At 42.8% G+C, this 23,843-nt stretch overlaps 1 protein-coding gene and 1 pseudogene across 1 annotated transcript; both read right to left on the bottom strand.

The window, feature by feature from the left end:
• The window catches only part of LOC136548142 (uncharacterized), a 70,953-nt pseudogene extending 64,658 nt beyond the window's left edge, over positions 1–6,295 (bottom strand).
• A 441-nt stretch (positions 6,296–6,736) lies between these two features.
• Positions 6,737–12,306, bottom strand: LOC136548140 (uncharacterized). Its single transcript, XM_066539764.1, has 3 exons — positions 12,114–12,306; positions 7,081–7,454; positions 6,737–7,012 (listed from the first exon to the last, which is right to left on the bottom strand). The coding sequence occupies exons 1-3, from the start codon at positions 12,304–12,306 to the stop codon at positions 6,737–6,739; spliced, it is 843 nt and encodes a 280-aa protein (XP_066395861.1).
• Between the last annotated feature and the right edge of the window lie 11,537 nt (positions 12,307–23,843).

Raw genomic sequence — 23,843 nt, 5'->3', positions numbered from 1 at the left:
AGAGGAATTTTAGATTCGTTTGTGAGTGTCTCCTCTTGTTGGTCAGGACTTGGCTTGACTTCTTTTTCTACTTCAGGAAACTCATAAAAAACGGTAGTGTAGGCGGTGTTTTCAAGGATTTTCTCAAGGATTGCTTCCCCCTCACTAAAGGACATGTGTGTGAATGAGCCTCCATAAGATATGTCAAGGTGGAGAGCAACTTCTTTGCTAAGACCATGATGGAAGTGATTTAGAAGGACGTGGTCAGGCAAAGAGAGGTCTAGGCCAGTGTTTTTAAGGCTTGTGAACCTAGCCCATGCTGCTCCTAAAGTCTTCTTATCCTTCTGTTTGAATGTAAGAATTTTTATTCAAAGGTCATTAACATCAGAGAGTAGGAAGAAAGCGAAACCAAATTGGTCCCGAAGATCATCCCAATTTCCGTTTACTCCTGGTATGAGTGTACCATTGTTTCGCTCCTCCAATAAGAGAGAACATAAACAATTTCCATTTAAGGGTCTCGTGTGTCATGCCGTCAATATGCAGGCAAGAACACAACTACTCAAATTCCCACAGGTGGGTATAAGGATTGTCGTCTTTTAACCCAGAGAAGGATTGGTCCTAGACCATGGCTATAAAGTCAGGATGGAGTTCATAGCTAGATGTTGTGATTGGCTTTGACGATTGTGGTGGCTCTAAGAACTCAACCTTTGGTGCGGAGAATTTATGAATAGGAGTGGAATCCATATGGTAAGGTGGTAAAAGGAAAAGGGTACATGGACAAACTTGGTTCTAAACTAGCACAGCTACCGTTCCTCGGCAATAACACCAGAAAGCTTGTTGGTATTTTTTAACGCATACAGAATAATCCACAAGTGCATGGATACCGATGTAGCTTTCACCTAGGAGTATTCCAGAGTATTGATTTACACGGGGAACGTGAAGTGTACTAGAGAATCAAGGCCGTCCAAGGATAAAGGTAAGAAAAGATAGATATATGTTTTTGGTGGGTAGAGAGAAACCTTTGAATAGTAGATAAAGATCAGGGTTACTACACTCTACTTACTATGGAGCAGCAGTACCTTTCTGACTCTTGAGAAAGACTGGGAAAAGGGTAGTCGGGGGAAGGCTGCCAAAAGCTCTATGAAACACCAACCTAAATGGGGTGGACTGCAATGGCCGGACAGAGCTATCACCTCTGAGGGCTACCACAACTAACCGTAGGATTGGGCGCAAACACATGTAAACTATAGCCTAGACACCATGTCTACGCTAATGTTTACTACTCTAATTACCTAGAATAACTAGAGAACTCAAATACAAGCGGAGTTCTAGTAAATAGAGTAAAGTAATAATTAAATAAAGAACTTAGAAATAATAATTGAAGAATCTGGAGATTGCTGAATGATGAACCAGATGCTGCAAAAATACAATGTCGAGGAAGATTAGATAGATACAGCTCCTCCTCAGCTCTCTCTCCTCTTCTCTGTCCCTATTTTCTGTTTACAACTAGATGAACTAGATGATCTAGAACTAGAAGAACTAGAACTAGATGAACTAGAAGAGCTTCATCTAGAGGGACCCTACTTCTAGTTGATGAGGAGATGAAACCCTAGCTTTTGCTCTTGGAAGTAGATATGACTCAAACCCTAGGGTCCTGGCCTGCTTATATAGCCTCCTCTGTTGAATCTCGGCCGTCGGATCAAACTGACCTAAATGAACTACTTTAGATTGATCCTCAAAGGCGGTGGAGGAGCAATCAGATTGCTCCTGATTGGTGGAGAGCTCAGGGCAGCCGCCCTGCCCTTCTGACAGTTGGACCTCCCCTCGAGGGGTCTGCCTTCTGGTGTCTTCTAGATTGTTCTTTTATGTATGTAGCTGCTTTATCTCTATGTAAACATGACATGTGGGCCTTCCTTGGCTCTTTCCTGATAACCCCTGTAGAAATAGACATTCACCAAAACTCATGAAAATTTGTCAGTTAAACCCCTAAATCTATGGTGATATCGTAGTTATGCCCTTTTTAGCTACTTGTTGATGGTTAAAAATGGGAGTTATCTACCGTCAACACACACCAGGCCCTTCCAAGTGGTTTATGGGTGGCCTCCACCACCCTAGCTCCCTTGCACAGCAGCCACCGCCTGCATAGAGTCCATCAACAACCTTGTCCAGGAGCATGATGAGTTCTTGGCTGAGGTCAAGAAGCGCCTTCTATAGGCGCAACAAGTCTCCAATCGCTACTACGACGCCAACCCAAGAGACTAGTTTGTTGTAGGTGATTAGGTATGGCTGTGCCTGCTTCACTGCCCGACCCGCACGCTGGAGCCTCATGCCAAAGGCAAGCTCGGCCCCCGCTATGCTGGGTTGTTTTAGGTTCTAGAACACATCGACAGGGTAGCCTATCATCTTTAGCTTCCAGAGGGTGCCCGTGTGCATGATGTCTTCCATGTGGGCTTACTAAATCCCCACCAATGGGATGATCTACCTGCCCCATGGCTGGTACCGCCCACCCTAGAAGAGCATCTCCTTCCTGCTCTGGCCACGGTTCTGCATGCCCAGCTCCATCATGATGTCTGTATATCCTCGTCAAGTAGCATGGTATGCCCGCTCCACATGCTACTTGGGAGAGAATTGGTTGGAGAGAATTAAGCAGAAGCAACTAATTTGGTTGTCGGCTTCCTCAGGGAGCCCTAGTCGCCTCTCTTCCTTCTTGTGTTGTGACCACGACACCAACTCGCTGCCACCGTGTTCTCGGACCTCATCCTCCACCCTAAACCCTAAACCGCCAGGATCCGTCATACCTAGTAAGGAGAACAAGGTTGTCTACCAGCACAAGACCCTTTGCAGCTTGCAATAGGCACCATGAGCTTGGAGCGAAAAGCTAGACTCCACCCTCAAAGATTGTGTTTCAGCAGAGCCCTCATGAGGTGTTGTCTACCAGTGGGGCAAGGGAGGCAATACCATGTTGGTAGGCGTCTATGTTTGCATAAAAAACTCATAGCTACTAGCAGATAGTCAATTGGATCCTACACTACATTGCATGGCACCTCCAACTATGGCTTGGACTACCCGAGGTGCCCTAGGACAAAGCACTTCATTGGGTACAGAGACAGCGACCTTGCTAGCGACAAAGACAACATCAAGAGCACTAGGGGGATGTTAAAGCTTATTCCAATTTAGATGAACTTGGACACCTCAAAAAGCTTATTCAAAGGACTAACCCACCCACATGAACGCTTAATCCAAAGCACAAAGGATCAAAGCAGTTTTCTAATCCAAGAGCCATCAACTCTCTAAACGATAGAATGGCTATATTTATTAGCTTCAAACTTCAATTTAGATAACCTTAGACATTTTGTAAAGCTTATTCCGATTTAGATGAACACTTAATCCAAAGCACAAAGGGTCAAAGCAGTTTTCTAATCCAAGAGCCATCGCCTCTCACAACGATAGAATGGCTATATCTCTTAGCTTCAAACTCCAATTTAGATGATCTTAGACATTTTGTAAAGCTTATTCTGATTTAGATGAACACTTAATCCAAAGCACAAAGGGTCAAAGCAGTTTTCTAATCCAAGAGCCATCACCTCTCTCAACGATAGAATGGCTATATCTCTTAGCTTCAAACTCCAATTTAGATGATCTTAGACATTTTGTAAACCTTATTTCAATTTAGATGAACACTTAATCCAAAGCACAATGGATCAAAGCTGTTTTCTAATCCAAGAGCCATCACCTCTCTCAATGATAGAATGGCTACATTTTTAGCTTGAAACTCTAATTTACATGATCTTAGACATTTTGTAAAGCTTATTCCAATTTAGATGAACTTGGACACTTCAAAAAGCTTATTCAGAGTACTACCCAACACACATGAACAGTTAATCCAAAGCACAAAGGATCAAATCAGTTTTCTAATCCAAGAGCCATCACCTCTCTCAACAATAGAATGCCTATATCTCTTAGCTTCAAACTCTGATTTAGATGATCTTAGACATTTTATAAAGCATTTCTGATTTAGATGAACTTTGACACTTCAAAAAGCTTATTCAGAGGACTACCCAACCCACATGAACACTTAATCCAAAGCACAAAGGATCAAAGCAGTTTTCTAATCAAAGAGCCATCACCTCTCTGAACGATAGAATGGCTATATCTCTGAGCTTCAAACTCTAATTTACATGATCTTAGAAATTTTGTAAAGCTTATTCCGATTTAGATGAACTTGGACACTTCAGAAAGCTTATTCAGAGGACTACCCAACCAAAATGAACACTTATTCCAAGGCACAAAGTATGAAAGCAGTTTTCTAATCCAAGAGCCATCACCTTTCTCGATGATAGAATGACTATATTTCTTAGCTTCAAACTCCAATTTAGATCATCTTAGACATTTTGTGAAGCTTATTCCAATTTAGATGAACTTGGACACTTCAAATAGCTTATTCACAGGACTACCCAACCCACATGAATACTTAATCCAAAGCACAAAGGATCAAAGTAGTTTTCTAATCCAAGAGCCATCACCTCTCTCAACGGTAGAATGGCTATATTTCTTAGCTTCAAACTCTGATTTAGATGATCTTAGACATTTTGTAAAGCTTATTCCAATTTAGATGAACTTGGACACTTCAAAAAGCTTATTCAGAGGACTACCCAACCCACATGAACACTTAATCCAAAGCACAAAGGATCAAAGCAGTTTTCTAATCCAAGAGCCATCACCTCTCTCAATGATAGAATGGATATATTTCATAGCTTCAAACTCTGATTTAGATGATCTTAGACATTTTGTAAAGCTTATTCTGATTTAGATGAACTTTGACATTTCAAAAAGCTTATACAGAATACTATCCAACCCACATGAACACTTAATCCAAAGCATAAAGGATCAAAGTAGTTTTTTAATCCAAGAGCCATCACCTGTCTCAACGATAGAATGGCTATATTTCTTAGCTTCAAACTCCGATTTAGATGATCTTAGACATTTTGTAAAGCTTATTGCAATTTAGATGAACTTGGACACTTCAAAAAGCTTATTCAGAGGACTACCCAACCCACATGAACACTTAATCCAAAGCATAAAGGATTAAACCAGTTTTCTAATCCAAGAGTCATCACCTCTCTCAATGATAGAAAGGCTATATTTCTTAGCTTCAAACTCCGATTTAGATGATCTTAGACATTTTGTAAAGCTTATTCTGATTTAGATGAACTTGGACACTTCAAAAAGCTTATTCAGAGGACTACCCAACCCACATGAATGCTTAATCCAAAGCGCAAAGGATTAAAGCAGTTTTCTAATCCAAGAGCAATCACCTCTCTCAACGATAGAATGGCTATATCTCTTAGCTTCAAACTCCGATTTAGATGATCTTAGACATTTTGTAAATCTTATTCTGATTTAGATGAACTCTTAATCCAAAGCACAAATGATCAAAGTAGTTTTCTAATCTAAGAGCCATCACCTCTCTCAACGATAGAATGGGTATATTTCTTAGCTTCAAACTCTGATTTAGATGATCTTAAACATTTTGTAAAGCTTATTCCGATATAGATAAACTTGGACACTTCAAAAAGATTATTTAGAGGACTACCCAACCCACTTGAACACTTAATCCAAAGCACAAAGGATCAAAGCAGTTTTCTAATCCAAGAGCCATCACCTCTCTCAACGATAGAATGGCTATATCTCTTAGATTCAAACTCCGATTTAGATGATCTTAGACATTTTGTAAAGCTTATCTAGAGGACTACCCAACCCACATGAATGCTTAATCCAAAGCACAAAGGATCAAAGCAGTTTTTTTAATCCAAGAGCCATCACCTCTCTCAACGATAGAATGGCTATATTTCTTAGCTTCAAACTCCAATTTAGATGGTGGTCTTCATGTGGCTAATGCACCCAAACATGCGCAGGAACACGACATTGGACTTGTGCTCGTGCCACACCTCAAATGGAGTCATCCCCTGCAGGGCCTTGGTGGGTGCGTAGTTCAAGATGAACACCGCCGTGGTCACCGCCATGCCCTAAAACTCCGTCAGCCTCGACTTCACCTTCATCATTGATTGTGCCATGCCGACGATGGTTTGGTTCCGACGTTCCACCACGCCATTCTACTATGGTGAGTAGGGCACTATGAGGTGGCGGTCTACCCCCTCATCTGCCTATAGGCAGCGAACTCCACCGCTGTGAACTTGCCGCCACGGTCCATCCGCAGCACCTTTAGTCTCTTCTCGGACTCCACCTCCGTGCAAGCCTTTAATTGCTTGATGGCGTCCACTGCATCACTCTTGCTCATCAAGAGCTGTAGCCACATATAGCGACTGTAGTCATCCACAAGCCGGAGGAAATACCTCTAGCCACCGTGCATCGCCGGTGCGATCAGCCCGCAAAGGGCCCCATGGACCAGCTCGAGCGAATCCTCTACACGATACCTTGTCGCCTTGGGGAACGACAACCGCCTCTACTTTCTCACAAGGTAGTTGTCGCATAGCTCCCCGACATGCTTCATGTGTGGCAGCCCGATCACCATCTTCTCCACATAGCCTAGAGCATCGAAGCTCAGGTGGCCATAGCGCGCGTGCTAGAGCCATAGCTCCTCCATTCTCTGTGCCGCCAAGAACACCGAGTTACATGAACGCGATACCTTCAAATCAAGCAAATAGAGCCGGTTACGTGAACACGATACCTTCACTAGAAGTCGTCATTCCCGGTCTCTGATCTTCAAGACACCATCCTAGATCAGCACCTTAGAGCCTCACTCGTCCAGCTGCCCCAAGCTAAAGATGCTTGAATGCAGTGGCGGGATGTAATAAACATCCATCAGTGCGTGGTGCTCCCCGTTCTGGCACCAGAAGACGATGGTGCCATGGCCGCGGATGCTGACCCACGAGCCATTGCTAAACTTGACGGTCCCCATCTTAGCCTCATGAAGCTCAGAGAAGGTGGCCTTGCATCCGGTCATGTGGTTGCTTGCATCAGAGTCGAGGTACCACGTCTGCTCTAGCTCATCTCTGACTATGCCAAGATGGACCTGCGCGCATGGCTCATCAAGGTTGATAGCCTATGGTGCAGTCCTCTGCTTCGCCTTTGCCTTCCTACTTTGTTGTCCTGCATTGCACAATACTCCCCCATCAGCAGCGCGTGCTCATCGTCGCTATCTACCTGAGCCAAGTGCGCCTCATCCTTCTTCTCTAGCTTCTTCTTCAGGCTTTCCAGCGCCCTGTGCCCCACCTTCCTATAGCGTCGGTAGGCGTTGGGGTCGGTGTTCTTCTTTTTCTTCCCTTGCGGTTCCTTGCCGCACCACTTATCGTTGCCGCCGCCTCCGCCACGGCTGGAAGAGCCTTCCCCAGTCCATCGCTTCTCCTCCATGCATGCGGTCCACTCTTCCTCTATCAGCAGCAGCTTGCTGCTATCCTTGGCCTTCTCTAGTGGTGCATGCACGCGGTCCTCCACCGCGTGGAGCTTGTAACACCCTAGGTGTTTGGCTTCCACATAATTGCATTTCATTTCATAAACATATGCATCATCTATGTCATCATGCCATTGTCACTGAAACATACATATGCAACATTCGCAATTCTGGTTGTTTCATACTTGATTTGCTTGTGAATGGTAGTAGTACAACATGTGAATGCAACATGAGTCTCTCATACCTTGAAACATGGCAACATGGTAGGAATGTGGCAAGTTAAAATTGCAACAAAAGTAATGAAACATGTGAAACATGGAATTGCAACATTTGAGTGAATTGATTGTTTTGTTGCTTCATCACATGTGATCATTAGAAATTGGTATAGCACTTGTGTAAAGTGGTTGATTATGGTCTAATACACCTTAACTACACTTAGGGTAATTGTTTGGACATTGTTCATGTGGACCAAAATGACCAAATTGCCCTTTAGGAGAGGTTTGACTTGAAATGAACCTTAGAGTGACACTGTTTGACTAATTCAAAAGTCCAACTTAGAGATCTTGCATGGCTGTGCACTCTTTACCAAAGTTGTAGCTAATTTATCAAGGAACAAAAGTTGTTTTATGATCAACTCATGAAAATGTGTGGAACAGCCTCAAACATGGCCCAAAAGTCATTATTGATGGTGGATTCAACACTGAAAAATATTTCTAAGTCCTTAAGTGATTTATAGTTTCGTGTACCCATGTTTGGAGGCTTGTATCTACCTAACCAGGCCGAACCAACTCGAGCTCCAATTGAAGAAGTTGTAGTACTCACTTAGGTCTTCAATTTTGTTAACTATACCATGAACCAGATCACCACCGTTTGGGAGTTACGGATCATCGAATTTGCGCTGTCAGTCATCGTCATTGAACACTAAATCGATAATTTCAGAAAACGGTCAGAGCTCGCCGTGGCCAACCGGTGTAGGAGCTGATTGCCGCGTGGCGCGCATGCTCTGCCGACGCCTCCACATCGCGCGTCCGAGCTCCAGATGAAAGCCAGCGCCTGCCCGATGCACTCGCCTACTCCATTTGCACTCTTTTGTCTCCACCGCGCGTAGCGCCGAGCCGCCGCAGCTCCTCCAGTTCCGACCGAGCATCGCCGTTGCTTTGCACGCTTGCCACTGCAAAAACACGTCGGCCATCTTGTTCCTAGCCTCGCCGTGATCTCCTCTACCACCTCCACCTTTCAGTCGGTCCATTTGAGCCTTGGTAAGGGTGTAATCGCCAATTCTTCCACCGCCGCCATGGCGGGACCTCGCCGGAGTTGGCGCTCCACGCGGCTAACTATCACCGTGACCTTCCCATCCTTTCTCTTCCTTGCGCTAGCTACTGTGAGTGACGCTGAAGCTCGTAGGATCACCCACTAGGGCCGTGACGCCATAGCCTCGCTGGAGCCGGCCAAGCCGTGGCCGAGCGCCGCCATGGCCGTCACCACCCCCTCTTGCTGCGGTAATAGCCAAAATTGATGGCACCATTAGATGCGCATGGATGAGGCGAACACCGTAGCACCGCTGGACTCGCCGGAGATCTCACCGGCGACGAGTTGCGCCGCCGTCTCTTCCTCCTCCCCTGCCTGTCTCACTGTCGCGCGGGTCCCCATTGTCAGTCGCTGATGCAGAGGTGGGAGCCAGCCTAGGCTGCATCGTGGCTGGGCTACGCTTGCGCACACATCGTGGGCCGCTGGGTCTGTTCGGGTCGGCCCAGCAGTAGTTCATTAGGGTTTCAAATTGTTTTGTTTTATTCTTTTCACAGATTGGTGTATAGATTCAAAAATATGTATCTCCTAGTTGGTAGATTCAAATGATGTGGTTCCAATTTTGCTAAGTTCATGATAATGTCTAGTTTTTATTAAAAATATAATTTATGCTATGTTCTGTTATGAAAAATGGAGTTGCTAATTATCTCTTTTAATCATGAAAGAAATAGGGGTAATTATATCTTTTTCTATGTAGCTCCAAATGGCATGAAATTTTTATGGTGTACTGCTCATATCATGAATAGCTTGTAGTTAAATTTTCATATATTTTGGACACTGTATGTAGGAGATAGAAAATTCTCTTGTTTGCATGGATGGATCTTGTGTGAATTTTTATAATTTTTCTATAGATCCAGTAAGGGTAAAATTTGGTGAGTGCTGTTCTTATACTAGAATGATTCTAGGAAAAATGAGAAATCTATTGCTTGACACTTTTCAATAGGGTTTCCTAATTATGCTAAAAATAGACATGCCACCTATTATTTGGGATACAGCAAGTTTTGCTTGCCCAATGGCTTTGAAATTTTTATGGTAGTCTATGTGAAGCATGAGATAGCTACTGTAATTTTTGTAGATTTTTCGGAATAGTTTTACTATATATTGCTTTAATCACCTAATTAACTAAAGAAATTAGAAAAGGATATTAAATAATTTATTTAGAAGTTGGCACTATACTTTCTAATGTTTCTCTGGTATGCACAACAAGTTGGTAAACTTGGTTTGGTCCAATTATGCTTTTGCATCATCACTAAATATTTAATTTAGTAACCGTGTCATTTCTGGATAGATTCTAGGTTTACTGGAATTCGATTTGGTTAACGTAAGAATCATGCTTTGATGTTTACAAATGATTTGTAGAGAATTTCATAAGCTTTCCAGAATGTCCTCTTGCAAGTCATTTGAATTTATAGAACTCTGGTTATGATTGAATTAAGGAACTACCCGTGTGCATATGAAACTTTAACTGTTGTTTTAAGTATGCCTTTACTATTCCTAAGCTTGTGGTAATGTTCCTAGGTGTTAGGCCTTTAACTGAAGATGAGCATATTTATCTTAGGTTATACAAGTTAGGTAAGTTGATCTTGTTCTTCAAGTTAAGTTAGATACATGTTTTAAAGTGATTTGAATAGAGCTATTCTTAATCAGTAAACGAGTGTCCAGTGATGTTTTCGTTGAACATTTACTGTGATTCATTCATCATGAGCATCATATCATTCCTTATGCATCCATGATATTTATCTTATGCATCGGCATGCAATAGGTGTACCGGAGGGAGTGACACTGCTGGAATTCGGGGAACCGAGCGGGGAGCAGCAGCCAACACCGGAGGTTTAGGAGGTGCAGCCCTCGGGAGAAGTGCCAGACGAGGTCGCCGTTGAGTGCCCGGATCACCATCCGTGCAACTTTGTGAAAAGGCAAGCCTCGAAGCATATTAAGCCTCCTAATTTCCGAAATGCAGTTAAAGTATTATTGTTACATATATATATTGTTGCATTAAGTTTAGGTGTTGGATGCAAACACTTGCTGCATTGGTTATCCAATCCTTGTCCAGATATTGATACCCTAAATCCTATGTAGCTCAGGTTCGTGTAGTGCTTAGCCCTGCTTAAACACGGTAGAAGTCAGGTGATTTCCTGTCACCTGCGAGATATAGGAATATACATATGGCACGGTTGGCTATATTTGCTATCGTGGAAAAGAACCTGACTTAATTTGAATTGAAGACTGGGCGGAGGCTTGCCTGTTTGCAGTGACTCCATCTGTGTCGCTTAAGGACTGAATCTTGGAGCCTTTCCTGTTCATGTTGAACGCATGCCTCTCTCTTAGTTGGCCGGGTCTGGAGACCAACCACGAAGCCAAGTAGCTCACCTCAGGCCGGGAGTCAATAAGTATAAAGTACGCCTCGAAAGGGAGCCATAGGCGTGAGTCCAAGGGCAGGTGATTTAAAAGTCCTGATCATCCTAGCAGAAGGGTAATCCCTGAGAGCGCTGGCGCTGATCGAACCCATGAATTTGGTTCTTGAGTTGTCCCAAAGGTGACCCACGGCTACCCTTGCAAAGTATGCCAGGGTGAGAGTTAGGAATACCCCCTCAGCTGAGTTGTAATTCGATTCGAGTCGCCGTCTCTCCCGGTTAGTGAGAACTTGACGGGCTTATCTCCAAAGTAGATACACTAAATAACATAATAGTTCGGAAATGATGATATGATGATGATAGCCTTATTATACCTGCTGTGGTTAATATTGTTTGCTCCTAATAAGTGAGTGCTCTAGTACAGGTGCTAATCTAGTGGACAGGTAAAATGATGATAAACTTGATGCTAAGTTTAAATTGGTTACTATATTCATAAGCTCTTTTATGCAACTGTGTCCAGCTAGGCCACCTCATAAGCCTTGCATGACCCTTAGTGTCCTTTATTTCTGGTTTTGACGGGTAAGTCTAGCTGAGTACCTTTTCGTACTCAGGGTTTATCTCCCACCTGTTGCAGATGACCAGTTCTACTTTGGTTGCTACAAGTACTGTCTTCTCCCAGCTAGGGATGAAGACTAGACCGTTGGGCGCGGTCTCTCATAGTTCTCGTACCTGATGATGCTTTTGTGGGACATGACTGAGATCTGGTAATGTAATTGAAACTATGAAGTTATGTACTAAACTATGTTGCTTCTGCAAACTTTGAACTTGGTTTGTAATATTTTATTTTAACTCTGATGGATGTAATCCGACTGCTACTTGTGAAATGTTGTAACAAATGATGTGTTGTGTTGAATCACTACGGTCTTGGTTTGTATGTCGAGAGTTGGTTGAAATCATTCGTGATTTCCGGACTACCGGGATTATGGGAGCTTAAGTACAGGAATTTGATCACTTCGGTGATTGTTTTTGTACTTACGTTCTTATGATTTGGTCGGTTCTGTTACAGAGCAGCCCTGCCACATCCTCAAGCGAGAGGGTGGACAAGTCCAGCATCATCTCGATGGAGAGCGTGAGCTGGGCGTAGTTCACCGAGATGATGCAGAGGAGCTTGGCGACGACATTCTCCTCGTCTATCAGCTTCCTGAATGTAGCCAATTGACTGGCCAGCGACTGTAGCCGAAGCGTGAAATCCTCCATGGTCTCGCTAGAGCAGAACCTTAGGTCGTCAAACTCCCGGCACAGCTGCTATGCCTTTGCCTTCTTCGCATGCTCCGAACTGACACGTAATGAGGTGAGCATCTCCCATGCCTCCTTCGCCGAGCCCTGCGCTCCGATCGCCTCATGGAACTCCAACGACGTGGCCAAGAGCAGTACCTCCATGGTGGCCACCTCCACATCCTCATCCACATCACCGGTCTCTATGGTCTGCTAGTATTTACGGGCACGCAGCTTCCACTTCATGAGGACTGCCCACTCGCCATAGTTGGTGCAGGTGAGTTATGCTATGATGTGTCGCTCACCTCCTGCACCATGTGCACCTCCACCCTGGGTTGGGATGCCAGAGTCTCCTTATCCCTAGAGCTCTCAGTCCCCTTGCTGCCCTGGGTTGACGGAGAGGTGTCTCCCATTGCCGGCGATCAAGCATAGCAACAGCAAGCCTCCCGATTGAGCTGATACCAGCTGTTAGTCCCTACACACACCGAGGTGAGTATTCATCTCACCTCTACTCTCCCTCTCCTCTGCTCCAAGAAGAAGATTGTTGGTATTTCTTAGCGTAAACAGATAAATCCGCAAGCACACGGAAGTACCGTTGTAGCTTTCACCCGGAGTATTCCTAGGTATCGATTTCCACGGGGAAGGTGAAGTGAACTAGAAAGAATCAAGAACGTCCAAAAGAAAAGATAGATAAATATTTTTGTAGGTAGAGAGGGGTTTTCTAAGTTCTTCCCAAGATCTCTAAATAATCAAAGTCCTGACTCACTATACCTACTTACTTCGGAGCAGCAGTTCCTTTCCGACCCTTGAAAAGACTGGGAAAAAGGTGATCGGGAGAAGGCCACCAAAAGCTCTATGAAAACACCAACCTGAACATGGTGGAATACAAAGGCTTGATCGGATCTGTCCCTCTGGGGCTACCACAACTATCCGTGGGGTTGGGCGCAAACTCAGGTAAACTCTAGCCTAGACACCACGTCTATGCTAGTGATTACTACTCTAATCCAGATCTAAAGAGTAGAGCACTCGGTCGAGCGGAGATCCCGTAAGCAAATATAATAAATACTAAACTTTAATTAAATAAATAACTTGGAAATAACAAAGTAAGATCCTGGATATTACTCATAAAGTAGTCATCTCCGTAGAGGTACAAAGTTGAGAAGGATCCGACAAACCCGGCTCCTCCTCTGCTCTTCTCTCTCCTCTATTCCTCTTTTCTAAATTATACAACTAGATGAACTAGACGATCTAGATCTAGATGAACTAGAAGAGTTTCATCTAGAGGGACACTACTACAAAGTATATATGACAATAATATGGAGCTCTATTTGTGTAGATGTGTCTTTACAACAAAGAGAGGGGGTCTCTTTATATAGTAGAGAGGAAGGGTAGCGGCCAAGGAGGCCCAAACCGACCTCCCTAGGTCGGTGGAGGACGTAGAGTAGCCGCCAAGGAGCCTCCCAACAAACCTGCGTCGAAAACTGGGTGAAAACCGGCCATTAAGGCGATGAACCGGTCGAACCAGCGCGCTGTCAGCTTTTCTAGAGAGGAAATAGGCCTTCTGGCCAACTGGGTCGGCCGGTTGGGCCAGTTCAACTGCGTCCAGAGCGGGTGAACCGCAGGGGCTGTGCCACCGCCTCGCCTAGGCGAGTCTGCGTGCGCCACCTGTCCCCCAAAGCCGGTCGGACCGCGGCTCAGCACCATCCCACCAGCGCGTGGACGCGCGCGCGCTGCTCCCGCGCCGCCACGTGGCTCCACCCCGTTGGCCGGGCAAAACCGCGTCCCGGTCCGCTTCCGCGTCGAGCGCGTGGACGCGTGCGAGCGTGGCCGACCGGGCGCCATGTGTCGCCAGGCGGTTGGCCGGGCTGGTCGGCTGCTCCCCCATGGGAGGCAGCGCCTGCCGCCGCTGGACCCGCCCGGGCCCGCCTATCCGCCTATCTGCTGCTGTTGGGGAAGCAGCTAGGCCCCGCCAGGCCTGCTGTTAGTGCTGTCGGCGTTGACTTTGGAGGTGCTGACGTCAGCACTCCTTTTTAATTTGAAAATTCATAACTTTTTATCCCGAAGTCCAAATGCAGCAAATAATGTCCATTTTGATCAGCGCGACAAGCTCTATGCAATGGTGCACTCCATTTTGTCATCGAAGACACTTTTATTTCATGAAAAATTGAATATCCCTACAAAACAAGTGAGGGCAACAAAACTCGTGGAACTTGTGAGATAAATAATATTTTTGTTACGATGTCCCATGGAATATTGTCATTTTAGATTATTTTGGCGGTCAAAATATATGCAATAAGGAGCGCCAACAAGTTCCCCCACACTTGGATCTTTGCTGGTCCTCGAGTAAAGTGCCCAAGGATTAAGCTAGAATTTATATGCGTATAACAAGTCATAGATTTCTCCATTTATAAAGATCATTTGATTACCAATAAAATCTCCCAAGGTTATTCTTTGCAAGCAAGAGAATAAACATTGGTTGTTGATCAGGACATGCTGCAATGCCGATTATATCCCAAGAGTATCAGGTTTATAACTAAGATTTCTCTTTAACTTGAATAAAATGGTACTCTACTCATCCATCTATCCTTTCAACCACGGGGCTTATAGTTCTCGCTAAGTCCTTGAGCAATCATAAAACAGAACAGTCACAGAACTGCTTATCTTTTATTCTTTGATCTTTTTCAACTCAAAAGTTTTGTTTTTTTATGTTACTCAATTCTGGCGGACACACGTCCGTCTTTTTTATTTCTAAGTCTTTTTTTTATGAAAAAGCATATCACATAATTTTGCAAAGTCAAAGACCGGACCATAAGGAGATACAAGTCATATGCCTAGATCAAGAGTTTATTTATTTATTTGATTTTTCTTGCACATACAATTCTCACTAATCATTTTAGAGATATGAGGCTACTGGGCCTTTTTGGCCATCTTTTCTCGGTTCTGGCGGACTTGTGTTCGTCGTTTTTATTTTTGAGCTATTTTTTGATTGATTATTTTTTTAATTTTTTTAACTAATTGAATAGCCTCATATTCTAATGAAAGAAAGAATGTATATACAAGACATTTATTATGTAAGCTTAATCTTGGACATATGACTATAATCTACACTAGCGGTCACAACAATTTGACAAAGCTCAACATGATATATTTTATTAGTTGCATAGTTTTATAAAATTTCATCCGAATCTCAAGTTCTCTTAGAAAAATGTCAAAACAAATTCCATTTCCATCCTTATTCTACAAACACTTTTAGACTAGGTTCGAATTTTATGCAACCCACAAGTCTCAAAGATTTTAAAATAAATATTATAGCCACTAAATCCAAATCTTAAAGAAATCGAATTTATAAACTAGACACTAGTGAAACATAAAATAGAGCATCTATTCATCATTTCAATAATGGAGAAACTAAAACCTTTATAACTGTTGGTATAAATTAATCGCACACTCTAGTTTGTAGCACTTCACCGGGGAAGACCCAGTTTTTAAATATCGAACCCAAGGGAACGGGTGTGATGTGATGAGAGTCTGTGTAGCTTAATCCCTCGACAAGCAATCAAGGGGTGAGAAATAGAAGGTAGAGGGGACTGCTAAGGCTATCTAGTTCTACTCATAAAGCAAGATATGTGATTAGGGTTGAACTGTGGATTACAATAGGAGTCTACAATGAGAGTGCAAGTTCCCCTAAGTAATTACTTCCTGCTAGGCCTATAGACGGGAGGTGGACTATAGAAGATTCAACAAGGCTATAAGAGTCACCCTTGCGAGCTACCACCGATCCAGAATATAGGGTACACTATATGAGCAATCGAGTCTAAGCACCACGCCTACACTACGACAGCTATTCTAACCCTAGAGCTACCAGGATTAAAATGCTCAAAAAGAGTCACAAGCCAGAAGAACAATAAAAACAATGTTACTTACTAAAGAATAAAAGTTGATTACCGAAGAAATCTCAGGCGCAAATCCTTGAAGAACTTGAATCCACAGGTTCAAGGCGTAGAAGCAGCACCAATAGGCCGGCACCACCTCCAAATCTCTTCCTCTCTCTCTCTCTCTCTCTCTCTCTCTTCTAGTTCTGGATAGAAATCTAGAGCTCTAAACCTAACTAGAGGGAGATCTAGACTTTTACTTGAAAGCTCTCTAGAGAGGTTATCCTTTTTAGGGACACCTCTCCTGATCCTGACTAGAGATAATGAATTAGGGTTTCTAGGATGCTCTGCCCTAGGGGGTCAGGGGTCTGGTTATATAGTCCCAAGTGAGGCACCAGAGCTCTTGGATCAAACCGACTTGAAACAATGGCGTAGATTGGACCTCAATGGCGGTGGAGAGCCAACCCTCGAAGCTTGCTGCCAGGTGGGGCCCACCTAGGTCGGCTAACCCACATGCCAGGTCGACCGACCTGGGTTGGTGGCCTCCGGGCTTGTCCTTTGTTCTAGTGGTCTCTGGTGTCTTCTGGAACCTTCTGGAGTTGGTTTCGTGGATTTTTGACGTGATTTGATTAGGTTCCTTGGTTTCTACTCTTCCTCAGCTTATTCTGTTAAGTCCCTGAAAAATCATAATTCACCAAAGCTATGGAAATTATCATGTTAGTCCATAAAACTTTTGCTTGGTGATGATTCTAGAGTGTTCTAGAGTCTTCCAAGTCGTATCCATCGGGGACTCTCTCGTCGGGACTCCAAATATAGCAAGTGATATGTCCGTTTCGATCGTCTCGATGAGCCCTTCACAATGGTGTACTTAGTTTCATATTTTCAAGTACTTTATACTATAAAATGACAATAATCTGCAAAACAAGTGAGAACACCAAAACTTGTGGAACTTGTTAGAATAAAACTTACAACTATGGTTTCTTGCATCATTTTCCATTATATTGGGCAATAGTTGATCATGTAAAGTTGACAGTAACAAGTGTCAACAAGTTCCCCCACACTTAATCTTTACTCATCCTCGAGGAAAGGTCAGATTAACTTGTACATAACTGCAAGATAAGATATCAGCACTCGACCGTTCCCAGTCATACATGTATACTGCGGGATTCAGAGTGTCTACCATAAAACTTTGGGCGATTGAAACAATGGAATAGGGTGAAATAGAGCCCCTTTCATCCTTTAATCCTATCACTTGGAGTTTTTGCATGAATTTTTGAAAAGAAAACATCCTTTCATCTTTTCATCCATGTTGTTGTTTCTTGAGATGTTCTTTACTGTGAACCCTTCGAAGTATTTTTCTTGATCTCTTAGGAATTGAAGGTATTTTGCTAGTTCTGGATCCCTTGCTTGGTAATCTTTTTTCAATATGTCCTGCCACCACTTGTGAATCTGTTTTGATTATCAACTTCTGAATTCCCATTGCTTTTGCTTTGCGAAGCCCCAGCAATACTGCTTCATATTCTACAATATTGTTTGTGCATTGAAATTCTAATCTTGCAGCATATTTTAACTTTATTCCAGAAGGTGAAGTTATGATAGCTGCTGCACCAGCTCCTACGAAGCCCCAAGCCCCATCACAATACATCACCCATTCTGGCTCTTGTTTTTCTTCCTCTAGTAACTTCGATAGAGTCCAATCAGCAACAAAATTTGCTAAAGCTTGAGATTTTATTGCAATTCTTTTTTCAAAGTTGATGAAATATTGGGATAGTTCTGCTGCCCATTTTCCCAATCTTCCTGAGGATTTAGAACCTTGCAAGACTTCTTTCAGAGGATGAGTTGTTGGTACTCTAATTTTATGAGCCTGAAAGTAGTGCTTTAACTTTCTTGATGCCATGACCACTGCATAAGCTATCTTTTTGACTTCTGAATAATAGATTTTGGATCCTGAAAGAGCTTCAGATGCAAAATACACCGGCACTTGTTTTTTTTGTCATGCTTAGTTTCTTGTTCTTGTATCAAAACTGCGCTTACTGCATTTTTAGTTGCTGAAACATATAGCAATAAGTCTGCATCGGGATTTGGTGTTGTCAAAGTTGTTGGGTTTGCAAGGTGTCTTTTGATTTCTTCAAAAGCCTGTTGTTGAGCTGGTCCCAAAGAGAATTCTCCTTTTTGTTTTTGAGTGCTTGAAATATTGGCAAACTTCTTTCAGCTAATTTTGAAATGAATCTGTTGACCGAAGTTCATCTTCCTGTTGACTTTTGGACATCTTTGATGTTTCTTGGAACTTGTGTATTTAGGATTTGCCCAGAAAAGTTGATGGCAATCCTAAATACACAAGTTCCAAGAAACATCAAAGATGTCCAAAAGTCAATAGGAAGATTGGCTTCGGTCAACAGATTCATTTCAAAATCAGCTGAAAGAAGTTTGCCAATACTTCAAGCACTCAAAAAACAAAAAGGAGAATTCTCTTGGGGTCCATCTCAACAACAGGCTTTCGAAGAAATCAAAAGACACCTTGCAAACCCAACAACTTTGATAACACCAAATACCGGTGCAGACTTATTGCTACATGTTTCAGCAACTGAAAATGTAGTAAGCGCAGTTTTGATACAAGAACAAGAAACTGAGCATGAGAAAAAACAAGTGTCGGTGTATTTTGCATCTGAAGCTCTTTCAGGATCCAAAATCTATTATTCAGAAGTCGAAAAGATAAATTATGCAGTGGTCATGGCATCAAGAAAGCTAAAGCACTACTTTTAGGCTCATAAAATTAGAGTACCAACAACTCATCCTCTGAAAGAAGTCTTGCAAGGTTCTAAATCCTCAGGAAGATTGGGAAAATGGGCAGCAGAACTATCCCAATATTTCATCAACTTTGAAAAAAGAACTGCAATAAAATCTCAAGCTCTAGCAGATTTTGTTGCTGATTGGACTCTATCGAAGTTACCAGAGAAAGAAAAACAAGAGCCAGAATGGGTGATGTATTGTGATGGGGCTTGGGGTTTCGCAGGAGCTGGTGCAGCAGCTATCATAACTTCACCTTTAGGAATAAAGTTAAAATATGCTACAAGATTAGAATTTCAATGCACAAACAATATTGCAGAATATGAAGCAGTATTGCTTGGGCTTCACAAAGCAAAAGCAATGGGAATTTAGAAGTTGATAATCAAAATAGATTCACAAGTGGTGGCAGGACATATTGAAATAGATTACAAAGCAAGGGATCTAGAACTAGCAAAATACCTTTAATTCCTGAGAGATCAAGAAAAATACTTTGAAGGGTTCACAGTAAAGAACATCTCAAGAAACAACAACATGGATGCAGATGAGATTGCAGAAGCTGTAGCTCAAAAGACAACTTTACCTCTAGATGTTTTCTTCCAAATATTGACTCAAGCATCTATCAACTCCAAGCAAGAAGCACCAAGAGAGGTACACATAATTGAAAGTGAAGATTGGAGAGCACCAATTATGGCATTATTAAGAGGTTTTTATGAACCAGAAAATGAAATTAATGGAATCAGAATGAAGCAGAAGACAAGGAATTATGAAATCATAAATGGTGAATTATACAAGAAGGGAGTTTGTCAACCACTTCTAAAGTGTGTTTCAAGAGAAGAAGGAAAAGAGTTACTTTCAGAACTCCATCAAGGAATTTGTGGAAGTCATCAAGGTGCAAAAACAATAGTGGGGAAAGCATTCCGACAAGGCTTTTATTGGCCTCTTACGCAAAAAGAGAGCAAAGAAATCATCAAGAAATGTCACAATTGTCAAGTTTCTTCCAATAAATCAAGTGCTCCAACAAATGAGTTACAACCAATAGAACCAACTTGGCCATTTGCAAGATGGGGAATCGATATCTTAGGAAAACTTCCTCCAGCTCAAGGAAACTATCAATATGCAGTTGTAGCAGTTTAATATTTTTCAAAATGGATTGATGCAAAGCCAATAACAAATATGTCCTCCCATATAATGAAGAAGTTTCTATGGCAAAACATCATCTGCAGATTTGGAGTCCTAAGACAAATCACACTTGACAATGGAACTCAATTTGACAGTGAAGAATTTAGAGAATATTGCAATTCATTAGGAATACAACTCTATTTTGCATCAGTAAGATATCATCAATCAAATGGAGCAGTAGAAAGAGCAAATGGAATCATATGTTCTGGAATTTCAACATCATTAGTTTGATTGAAGAAAGGAAAATGGGTTGATGAGTTACCAAGAATCATATGGTCTCATAACACCAAAAAGTCAAGACCAACAGATTTTTCACCATTCAAACTCTTGTATGGAGATGAAGCTATGACCCCTGAATAAATAAAATTTGAAGGGACAAGAACAAAGGTTCAAATCATCATAGAAGAAGATCAAGTAACAAGTAAAGATTTGCTTGAAGAAGAAAGAAACGAAGCTCTCAACAATTTGAAGAAATATCAGCAAGAAACAAAGAAGTGGTACAACAAAAAGGTCAAGCCAAGAGAGTTAGCACCTAGAGATTGGGTTCTAAAGAGAAAGAGAAATGAAGACACTGTTGGAAAATTTCAACAGAAGTGGGAAGGTCCATTCATCATTACAAGGACCAACAAGCCTGGATCTTTTCATCTGGCAAACTTGAAAGGTGAAGAACTTACTCATACTTGGAACATTGAGTCTCTTCACAAGTACTATCCATAGTAGATGAAAGTAGAAATACTATAGTATAGTACTGCAATTTCATGTAAAAGTTCTTTACATTTCAAGTTGTAAATGTGCTGCACTCTTTTTCCACTCAGGGGAAGCCCTTCGCAGGGTTGAGTGTTTTTAACGAGGCAGTCTCTTCTGTAAATTCTCATGCAAATATAAATAAGAAAGTAGTTTTCCCCTACACAGTTCTCTTTTTTAAGTTTTATTTCCTGATCATATGCCGAAAAGTATACTTAAGTATACAAATATCGGCAAGAACAAAAAGTAAGTAAGTTAGCATTAAAATTCAATAATACTAACTTATTATAACAATGAGACAAGTAAAAGATTGAAGTTTTCGCGTTCACTTCATAGCAAAAAAGAAGGGGCGGCATTTTCAAATTCACTAAGGTAAATTTTCACAAAAGTTTTTCACTAAGGTGAAAACTTATACTTCCAAGCGAAGTTTTACTTCCAAGTTGTTGACGACGAATCCAGTCCATGCCAAAACACCAGTGGGCTTTGGACGCCCAAAGAGGTTGTCTCTACAACCTGCAACGCAACAACAACGCAGCGTAACCGGCCAAACCGATCTAGAGACCGATAGGGCCGATGTGGAGCTCGTTGATGGCTGAATAAGCTCCCAAACCACCTCTGGAAGGATCCATCAGGAGGAAGCACGTGGAGGATCTCTTAGGACTAGCAAGGCCACCTAAGATGCTAATGAATCTCGTGGAGAGAAGCACCGGACAGCAGGTAGAGGGGTTGAGGAGAGAAAATTAGGGTAAAAGATAGGTCTTTGGTTGATATGTTTGACGATTGATAGGTGGGATCAATCCGCCGTGATCCTCTCATATATATAGAGGCGGGTGGTCTTATCCTAGTAGGAAACAATTCCAGATCATAATCTCCAAGTTCCCTACGCTTAAAACTTGCCAAAACGTGATTTAGGATCAAATCGGTTCAGAATCAGCATGAACCGGCTAAGCCGGCTAGGCCACCCGGCTTAGCCGGATTTCGCGGGCTCGGCCAGGCTACCTGGTCGGCTTAAGTAGCAGCCGGCTGAGCCGGCTTGAGGACCCAACTAAGTCGGATTTTGCGGGCCATGGCCAGGCTGCCTAGCCGGCTGGCACTTGAGCCGGCTTAGCCGGCCTAGCGACCCAGCTATGCCGACTGGAGGGGTGAGGGCCGGCCTAGCTGGCTTGCCCAATCGGCTAAGCCGGCTGGGCTGGCTCGGTGTGGTTCGCCGCCTTCTCCGTGTGATTTCTCACTCCATTTGTGACGCCACTTGACCTCGACCATGTCCAGGGCCATTATAACTTGTTCATGACACCAATTTTACCCTTGGACATTTTTTAGTCTCAACATATGCCCCCCTGTTTTTCGGTGAATGATGCATTGAACCTGAAAACTACCTTCGATGCATAACCGATCAGCAGCGATACCTATCACATCAGCTGACCAGCAACTAAGGGCGATGTATACATCGGCCATTTTAGTTCTAAGGGCGATACATGTATCAGCCATTGTTTGGGAGAGCACTCTAGGCTTCTTGCCAAACACTTGGGAAATATTTTTTGAGATATCTCCCATCAATTGCCTTGATGAGACATTCACCTTTCATTGTCTCTAGCAGATAGGAATTTCCATATATGACTCTGACCACTCTCAAAGGACCTTCCCAATTAGGCGACCACTTACCAAACTGATTGCTCTTCGATTCAATATGTAGTATGGTTTTCCACACTAGATCTTCCACTTGTAATGAATTGCTTTTCACTTTCTTGTTATAGGCCCTTGCAACACGAGCTTTGTCCTTTTTGATTTCCTTAAGAGCTTTCAACCTCTTATCCGTTACCTCGTCTATATTATCCATCATCAAATCTTGGTACTCAATAGGAGATAGATTATTTTGTTTAGCAAATCTGTATGCACTCAAATTCACTTCGACAGGTAACATGGCCTCTTGACCATACACAAGCTCAAAAGGAGTGACTTTAGTAGCACCATGCTTTGATATGTGATATGCCCACAAAGCTTCTGACAAAACCTCATGCCACCTCCTCGAGGTATCTTCAATTTTCTTCTTGATGAGCTTGATCAGAGTCTTGTTACTTACTTTAGCTAGGCCATTAGCTTGAGCATAGTATGGAGATGAGTTGACCGTCTTAATCTTATATGATTCGACAAAATCCTTCACTTCTTTGGACATAAAGGATGTCCCTTGATCTATAGTCAATGTCTAAGGAATGTCAAATCTATGAATGATATGCTCAGTAATGAACTCAATCACTTCCCTATGTGTCATATTCTTCAAAGGAACCGCCTCACACCACTTAGTGAAATAATCTGTAGCAACCAAGACGAATCTATGTCCCTTTGAAGATGGGGGATGAATCTAGCCAATGAAATCTGGCCCCCAACCTCTAAATGGCCACGACTTCATTACGGGATGAAGTACAGCAGCAGGTACCATCTGAATATTACCGAACCGTTGGCATTCTTCACATCCTTTGTAGTAGCAAAAATAATCGGCCATCATGGTAGGCCAATAAAAACCAGCCCTTCTCAATAACCATTTCATTTTTGGGGTCGATTGATGCGTACCACAAACTCCTTCATGGACCTCTCCCATTGCCACTCTTGCTTGATCAGATCCTAGGCACTTGAGCAACAAATCATTAGCAGTTCTTCGATAGAGCTCACCATGTTGCAATATGTATTTGAATGCACTTCTTCGGATGCTCTTAGCAACTTTGGCACTAGGATCCTGCAAATAAGCCAACAAGGGAGTCCTCCAATCCTCCAAATCGGTACTAGAATTACTAGAAACTGAACTAGACCGATTCAAGACATTTTAAGACGAATTAGCAGCATTAGCTGCAGCGGAGTCAGCTAGTAGGCCAGGCCGGCTTGGCCGACTGGGACAGTTGGCTTAGCTGACTAGGGCTGCTGGTAGGCCAAGCCAGCTTGGCC

This window comes from Miscanthus floridulus, chromosome 4 (genome assembly GCF_019320115.1).
Source record: "Miscanthus floridulus cultivar M001 chromosome 4, ASM1932011v1, whole genome shotgun sequence".
NCBI classification, from domain to species: Eukaryota; Viridiplantae; Streptophyta; class Magnoliopsida; order Poales; family Poaceae; genus Miscanthus; species Miscanthus floridulus.
The sequence above is the reverse complement of the archived record's forward strand: the minus strand, read 5'-3'. Positions and strand labels throughout refer to the sequence as shown.